Genomic DNA, 8481 nt, shown 5'->3' with positions numbered 1-8481 from the left:
AGTGAGGCCTCACTCTGAGGGAAGGTGCACGGAGAACTCATGTCATGGTCCTATTTATTTTCAGACGTTCTCGCTTCACAGAAAGAAACAGGGTGAGGGGCTCAAGAGAGAGGCTGCCCAAGGGAGAAGCACGGGAACACTGAACTGGCCAAGGGGCTTGTCCTTGTTCCCAGGGGTACCTGTTGCCATGCAGAAAGTAGGGGTACGGGGGAGGCCCCATCTGCTAGTCTGGCTGGAAGGGAACAGACATAGAGCAGAGGCCCTGAGTGGGAGGTGACAGCTAACCAAACAGCCAAGGCCAAGGAGAGGAGGGGCCCTAAGGCTTAGTGAAGCCCTAGGGACCAACCTTGCTCTGCCATCTGACCTTGCCCTTGTAGGCCTCCTCTGAACTCTCAAAATGTGACCTATGCCATCACCGAGGCCGCAGGAACAAGAGGTGGGTGTCCATGACATTGGTACCTGTCATCCCTGTGTGCAGCAGGTGTGCCCCACCCTGGAGGCGGCAGAAAAAGGTATGTGAGTCATTGTGGGCTAGGAAGGTGGCCATGTCCAGGCCCTCAGCTGCAGCCTGGCTGGCAAGCTCAGGTGTGACCCAGGCCCCAGCAGCCTCTGTGGGCCCATCCTGCCCATCAGTGCCACCGCTCAAAAACAGCACATCTATTTGCCCCAGCGGCCACCTTCTCAACTCTGCTCCAACACGCAGGGCCAGTTCCTGGTTCCGGCCACCCCTGCCAGAGCCCTGCAGCTGCACTGTGGGCTCGCCACCAGCAAGCAGGCAGACTGGGCCCCTTCCCCGTGCCATGGTCTCCAGAGCCTCCTCCAGCTGCAGGTCTGGGATCTGAAGGTCAGCTGCCAGCTCATGGAGCTGTGCATCTTCCTCCACAGAAGCCCCAGCCATGGATGGAGTGAGGCGGGTTCTAGCCACATGGGCCAGCAGCCCGTAGAACTGGGCCATACTTTTTACATCACCCTGCATGGCTGCACTCAGCACCACAGCCTGGTAGCCCAGTGCCTCAGCCTGCCTCTGGGCCTCAGCTAGCGCCAGCACATTGGAGCCAATGATCACATTCAGGACATGGCCACAGGTATGTGGCCCATGGGGGTCAGAGTCGGCCCGAGACAGCACAGTCTTCACGGAACGTGGCAGGGCTGCACGGAGGCCGTAGCGATTGACGATATGCAGGCAATCTTGCACACTGTGGGAACTGGCCACAGTGGGGCCGCTGGCAATCACCTCCACAGGGTCCCCCACCACATCTGACAGGATGAGGCTCACCACCTAGGGAAGGGCCACCACACAAGGCTCAGGCCCACTTCCTCCTCCCCTCAGAGCCCATAAGGACAAACTGCTTCTTGGGTATCCACACACCCTTCCCCCAACTCAATGCATTTCCTTACCCATGGTTAACTCCTCTCATGTGGGCTTGCAAAACACCTGGTCATGCAGGCACCTCCTCCCCATCTCTGGCACCCCTCCCATGATGTCACCCAGTCAGCCCCATAGTCTTTCACACCATGCCCCTGCCAATCTGTATGCTGTTCTAGGCTTTTACATCCCTGGCACATGTGGGCCTGGCTCCACCAACCCAAGGCTGCCTGGGGCAGAAGTGACTCATACCTGTGCAGGGTAGGCGGCCTGAGCCAGCCCCCCACCCTTGAGCTGGGACAGGGCCTTCCGAATGGTGTTCAACTCCTGGATGGTGGCTCCACGGGCTGCCAGCAGTCTGGTGAGTGTCTGCTTCTCCTCCAGTGTGACAGGTGGGATGGGGGCAGGCAGCAGAGCTGACCCCCCACCTGCAGAGACAATGAGGGTATCAGGCAGAGGGACTATCCCAAAGCAGGGAACCAGGCGAGCAGGGTGACAAGTCCACATTAGAAAAGGGGGGTTGGAAAGGTGGGGTTAGGGTGCCCCCGTGTGGATATGCAATATGTATACAGTCACCACATCCTGGCCACTGGAGGTTGTCCCCTGCGTTGGGGTACCCCAGGTCCCAGGAGGCACTGGAAGAACTAACCACTTAAGAGACTAGAACAGGAGGCAGGGTAGGGGGCACACAATGGAAGATTAAGGAGAAGACTCCTTGAGGTCTGAGAGCCTAGCCCCAGGTGACATCAGTACAGACGACAGCAACAGCAGTGACATTTTCCAAGGACTCTATGGATGTGTCAGGCCCTGCATTAGGTGCTCCCCGTGCACCCTCTCACTGACACCCAAAAGGTCAGGTCAGGGGGAGGACTCCACAGCTCAGGGGAGGCCAGACGACTAGTCCAAGGCAACCCAGGAGTCACCATCCAGGCTCCTCACCACCTCCCTTGCTCCTAACTTCACTCTGTGACCCTGGGGGCTCAGATCTGATTTCTTAAAGACCTGATATTTGGTGCACCCCCCACCAACTGTCTTGGGCCAATGTGGTATTAAACCTGAGATCAGCACGAGCAGCAGGTCATCAGCTGTGAGTCCCTCAGCCAGTTGCCGGATGGCCAGCGCAGCTCGCAGTGCATCACGGTCTGGGAGGTTGTCCTCCGCACCCTCGAATACCTGGACATGGCTATGTGGCTTCAGCAGCATCTCCCTAGGGAGGGAAAGGTCAGCGTGCAAGAGACGGGGTGGACTCCTTTCCTCCCACCTGATCTCTCAACTTTACAGGTGAGGGGAGCATGAACGAAGATGCCCACTGACACGCATCCTGGGGCCAGGCCAGACCCAGGAGAAAAGTGAAGCAGGTGGGGAGAGGAGGCCTGATTCAGCCTGGGTCCCTGATTCAGCCTGGGTCCCTGATTCAGCCTGGGTCTGGGCCCAGGTTTCCCTCCAGATAGACAGCGGGAGGCAGCCCCCCATGGCTCCTTACTGCTTGCCGGCGCGCTCCATGGCAGCACGGATCCCCTTAGGAATGCTGATCACGCCCTGCACAAGATGCTGGCCCAGTAGTTCCTCAGCTGCAGCTGCCATGCCCATCACAGCCTTGCCAAAGCCCACCAGGTAGACGTTTTGCCTCAGCTGAAAGCTCCGGTCCCGCACCTTCAGCTGTCTGCCACCAGGGTCCAAGGATAGTGCCCGGTGCAGCATGGGGCCCGGCAGCACTGCACCCACAGCGCTGTCAAACAGCTGCCGGGCCTGCTCTGCCAAGGCCATGCTGCTGGCCAGCCGGGCCACTGAGCCCCACCAGAGGAGTGGATGCAAGGGGGCTCGGGCTAAGCGGGGCAGGACCTGCAGGGCTGCAGCCATGCCTCACTGCTCTCAGCACTGCCTGGCACCCATGGCTGCCTAGAGGGAAAAAGCACAACTGAGGCCCTTGCAAGGCAAAAGACAGGAGGTCCCCACGGCCACCCCTCTAAGGGCTCAGGGCCAGTGGACCCCACAGCTGCTGCTACAAGAAGGAGCCATCTGATAGCCCCAGGAGACTTCCTGAAGCCCACAGCTGCAGGATCTCACTCATCCTTGGAGACGAGCCCTGCCACCCAGCCATGTCCTCCTCTTCTGCAGACCACATGCCGGCCCTCTGGATACTCTGCCTCAAGTCCAAAGTTCCTATTAGCTGGGCCCTCCTCCTAGGTCATCCCGTTGGCTGTGAGTTAATCACTGACAGAGGGAGTAATTTCTACCAGTGGGCTGCCATCCCACCCCTTTTCCACCCCCTGCACTTCTGAGCTCTTACCCAGGGACAACGCCCCTTTCTGGCACTCCTTCCTTGCCTCTTTACTACCTCTGCTGCCAGGAGTTTGTTGATTGTCCCACCAACTGACCCCGAGCCCACTGACCTCCAGCCTACTCTACTTCGTTATCTCATGAGGCTGGGATTAGGAGGCTGGGAAGTCAGGGTCTATAGGAGGCTGCAGGTTTATCAGGTCAAGCCCAGAGCATATCCTCAGGCAAGCAATCTGAGGAATCCCAGTATGCAGGCCAGTTCAGCCAGAGGTTTAGTTTCAAATCAGGAGTGAGGGCAAAGTCTGGCTCATGGTTGAACCTTAGGAAAGTCCGCAGGCACCATGTGAGGCCATGTGCCATGAAGCCCAATTGCAGGACAAAAAAGGATGCCCTTTTACCCACATAGCTGGCCAGACCCAACCCTGCCAAGAACACCCCTTCTGGTTCCAAGATAACAAAAACAAGTCCTAGATCACACCACCCACAGTGGTGAGAGCCCAAGGGCTGAAGTAGGCAAAGGCCAGGCTCCCATAACTAAGCCCAGATAGCCATTTTCCCCACTGGGCAGAGTAAAAGCTAAAGAAGCCTTGGGGTGAAGGTCAGGAAGCTGTAGAGAGATATAGGAACAACAAAGACCCAAAGAGCTCATCTGTACTACATATGTACTATTGCATCTACTTTAATAAATGCCTACCATAAATGCTGCAAGCTGACTTCATCAGCAAGTATGGACTGAGCAGGGTAAGGAGGCTGGGAATTGAGCTTCCAGCTGTATCTACTACAGGTTTTCTGAGTGGTTGGGACACATCCATTTCTCTCACTGGGCCTCATTCACAAAATGAGACACAAGGTGAGATTAACACTACACTCTCCCCTTAACACCCTCAGGCTCTCTGATACTGTCCACTGCACCACAGATCTCAAACACTGGTTTACCCCACACCCAAATGTGGTGGTTACTTCTAGACTCTCACCATTTTGTCTGCCTAGTTCTCAGCTCTCCCGTAAGAAAAGACAGCCATGCCTGACTTCTGTTGTGAAAAGGAACACAGAGGGCATCGTCATGGGGATTCCAAAAATGGGTCCAGTTATGGCCAGGGGGACCCCTGGAGCTTGCCCATTAGGCTTGGAGCTAAAAGCATCTTAGCAACTAAGACAGCCTGTCTTTATAGCCTGGGTGAAATCTGTATCTACTTCCCAGATGGACAAGAGCCTAGAAGATCCCAGTCTTGCCACTGGATATGAGCAGAGGACGGGGGACGCTCAATGCCAAGGCTGCCAGAGAAAATACAGGATGTCCTGTTAAATTTGAATTTCAGATAAACATGTAATTTTTAAAGTATAAATAAGTGCATACAACGTTTAGGACTTAACAATTATTCGTCGTTTATCTTAACTCAAATTTAACTGGGCGGCCGTGCGCAGTGGCTCACGCCTGTAATCCCAGTACTTTGGAAGGCTGAGGCGGGCGCATCACCTGAGGTCAGGAACTCCAGACCACCCTGACCAACATGGTAAAACCCCGTCTCTACTAAAAATACAAAAATTAGCCAGGTGTGGTGGGCGCCTGTAATCCCAGCTACTCAGGAGACTGAGGCACGCGCATCATTTGAACCGGGGAGGCGGAGGTTGCAGTGAGCCGAGATTGCGCCACCGCACTCCAGCCTGGGTGACAGAGTGAGACTCTCTCTCAAAAAAAAAATTAACTGGACGCTTTGCATTTTTATTTGCTAAGTCCTCCAATTCTATCCAAGACATGGTCTCTCCGAAACTCCGGGAAGCTCCAAATCAAAACACGGAAACGGGAAGACTACCGGCCTTGACTCCTCCCCGCTATTAAAGTGAGTTGGCACCATTTCCGGTTTCCCGCAGTCAGCAGGGGGCTGGAAGTGACGTCATCCTCAGGTAGGGCCTTCGCGAGGCAAATGGCTGCCGTGTAATGCCCGGTGATGCGAGAAAGAAGGGCCTTCTGCCACCAAGACCCGTCGTCGCCCAGCCCAGGGATTGCCTCTGAAGGTCATGCGCGCCCTGCCGGCGCAGACTTATCAGCCCACAGCTCCGGGCCGCGGCGCCCAGCACTGGAGACCGGAAGTACTCGCGGGTGGGCGGAGCGGAATCCGGAAGTGTGGGTGGGTGGAGCGGCGCAGGCGGGTGCGAGCTCTGGCTGAAGCTGAGGTCTGGAAAGGGAGAGTTTGGGATATTGACTCCTTGCTGGCCACCAACAGACCTGGAAGGAGTCACCTTCAGTCCTCATTTTCTTAATCTCTACATTGAGGGTAATAATCCCCGCCTCACCAATTGCAGATTTTTTTTTTTGAGATGAGGGTCTCACTCTGTCGCCCAGACTGGAGTGCAGAGGCGCGGTCTCGGCCCAATGCAACCTCCGCCTCCCGGATTCAAGCGATTCTCATGCCTCAGCCTCCCGAATAGCTGGGATTACAGGCATGTGCCACCACGCCGGGCTAATTTTTGTATTTTTTAGTAGAGACCGGCTTTCGCCATGTTGGCCTCTCTGGTCTCGAACGCCTAACCTCAATCGATCCACCCACCTCAGCCTCCCAAAGTGATGGGATTACACACTTGAGCCGCCACGCCCGGCCTCTCCCTTCCTTTATCTTGTACGATCACCCTGAGGACTGGGCAGATACACCCTGAGGACTGGGCTGAGCAAACGAACTGAGAATCACTACTTCCCCACAACTAACCCCTTCTGGAGCCAGATTAAGTAATTCCCGCTCCTCTCCATGGTTTTTATTCCACAACTTATTAGTGTTCTCCCCTCTCCCACCATGGGCCACCAACTACAGCTCTGGCTTAGCAAGAGTTCCATTCCGCGATCCTCAAGCACATAAGCTTCACGTAAAAGCGAATGACTCTGAACCTTCCTCGCTGTCCCTGCTTTCATGCTGGGCCCACCCTGAGCTGGCTGGATGCCTTCCCACATTCATAAGATGAGTCCTCATCAGACTCCAAAAACACAAAACAGTTCACTGTTTTTACTGATGTTTTCTTATGGAGATAGAGGAGAGAGTTGCATCACAAATCACACACTTAATTTCCTAACAATTTTGTTGAAACATGTTTCTTGGCAGGGCCCAGCGTTTCACGCCTGTAATACCAACACTTGGGGGGGCCAAGGTGGGCGGATCGCTTGAGCCTAGAAATCCGAGACCAGCCTGAGAACATGGCAAAACTCTTAATCTCTACAAAAAAAAAAAAAAGAGCCGGGTGTGGTGGCATGCTCCTGTAGTCCCAGCTACTCGGGCGGCTGAGGTGGGAGGATCACCTGAGCATGGGAGGTAGAGGCTACAGGTGAACCTTGATCACGCCACTGCACTCCAGCCTGGTCCCCTGTCTCAAAAAAAACCAACCAACAAACAAAAACACATTTCTTTCTCCTATTTTTGAGGTGATGTCTTGCTCTGTCACCCAGGCTGGAGTGCAATGGCACAATGTTGGCTCACTGTCACTGCACTCCAGCCTGGGCACGATCTCGGCTCACTGCAACCTCCGTCTCCCAGATTCAAGCGATTCTCCTGCCTCAGCCTCCCAAATAGCTGGGACTACAGGCACCCGCCACCACGCCCAGCTAATTTTTGTATTTTCAGTAGAGACGGGGTTTCACCATGTTGGCCAGGCTGGTCTCGAACTCCTGACCTTGTGATCCACCCACCTTGGCCTCCCAAAGTGCTAGGATTACAGGTGTATAAACAATTACAGGCGCCCGGCCTATATAAACAATCTTCACCTTTCCCCATGCTGGGGAACACTAATTGCCACTGCTTGGTGTCTATGTTTCCCTGATGGCTGCCCTCACACTTTATGCTTGAATAAATTCTTTTAACTGGATCTCGAACCTTTTGATGATTTTTAGGTTGACATTAGAAATGTGTTTTTGGGCCAGGCGCAGTGGCTCATGCCTGCAATCTCAGTACTTTGGGAGGTTGAGGCAGGTGGGATCATTTGAGGTCAGGAGTTGGAGACCAGTCTGACCAATATGGTGAAACCCCATCTCTACTAAAAATACAAAAATTAGCTGGGCATGGGCCAGGCGCAGTGGCTCACACCTGTAATCCTACCACTCTGGGAGGCTAAGGCGGGTGGATTACCTGAGGTCAGGAGTTTAAGACCAGCCCAGTCAACATAGCGAAACTCTGTCTCTACTAAAAATACAAAAATTAGCCAGGCATGGTGGTGTATGCCTGTAATTCCAGCTACTGGGGGCGCTGAGGCTGGGAGGCTGAGGCAGGAGGATGGCTTGAACCTGGGAGGGTGCAGTGAACCGAGATTGCGCCACTGCACTCCAGCCTGGGTGATTCCGTCTCCAAAAAAAAAAAAAAAAAAGGATTGTTTATATAGGCAAAAACGGGTGCTGACTGGAATTACGTTTTCCAAAAAAAGGCTAAAAATACAAGATTTGATTGGTTACCATTTATTATACTCGAAGGAGTTTGTTTAATATTCTATTGTAAAGAGATAGCAATCACAAGGGTCTCTATCTCCCACATCATCTAGTCTAAGTTTGAATGAAGAATAGGGAGCCTGGTTAATGTATAACATTTCAATACAAAGGTCAGGAAGCAGCAGTCATGGATCAGAGAAGAAAAAAAAAAAAAGCAATGCCTGCTCAGTTTCCAAGGTTTAACTTTTCTCCTTCACATTATAAATTGAGAATGTCCTGAAATTTTCTTTTCTTTTCACACCCCCTACCTGCTCCCTTTGGCAGTTGCTACATCTCTCTGTAGGTCCAAACCATGCTGTGCTCTTGTCATGAACCTTTCCCCTCCCCTGGCCCCCACTTTCAGCTCTCTCCCTGGATTTTTCTTTTTCATATA

At 53.8% G+C, this 8481-nt stretch overlaps 1 protein-coding gene across 4 annotated transcripts; it reads right to left on the bottom strand.

Annotated features, from left to right (window-relative positions):
• Positions 1-233: 233 nt before the first annotated feature.
• GLYCTK (glycerate kinase) lies at positions 234-5720 on the bottom strand. 4 transcript variants are annotated; one of them, XM_011958843.1, is made up of 5 exons: positions 5689-5720; positions 2850-3261; positions 2422-2573; positions 1619-1794; positions 234-1279 (listed from the first exon to the last, which is right to left on the bottom strand). In XM_011958843.1, the coding sequence occupies exons 2-5, from the start codon at positions 3224-3226 to the stop codon at positions 413-415; spliced, it is 1572 nt and encodes a 523-aa protein (XP_011814233.1). In that variant the 5' UTR covers positions 3227-3261; positions 5689-5720; the 3' UTR covers positions 234-412. The 4 variants fall into 4 exon arrangements, with proteins under 4 accessions (XP_011814233.1, XP_011814232.1, XP_011814234.1 ...); XM_011958844.1 differs by lacking the exon at positions 5689-5720 and having other exon boundaries at positions 310-493; positions 970-1279; positions 2850-3494; XM_011958842.1 differs by lacking the exon at positions 5689-5720 and having other exon boundaries at positions 2850-3494.
• Between the last annotated feature and the right edge of the window lie 2761 nt (positions 5721-8481).

This window comes from Colobus angolensis, unplaced genomic scaffold (genome assembly GCF_000951035.1).
Source record: "Colobus angolensis palliatus isolate OR3802 unplaced genomic scaffold, Cang.pa_1.0 Scaffold477, whole genome shotgun sequence".
In the NCBI taxonomy this organism is placed as follows: domain Eukaryota; kingdom Metazoa; phylum Chordata; class Mammalia; order Primates; family Cercopithecidae; genus Colobus; species Colobus angolensis.
This window is presented reverse-complemented; position numbering and strand designations above follow the sequence as displayed.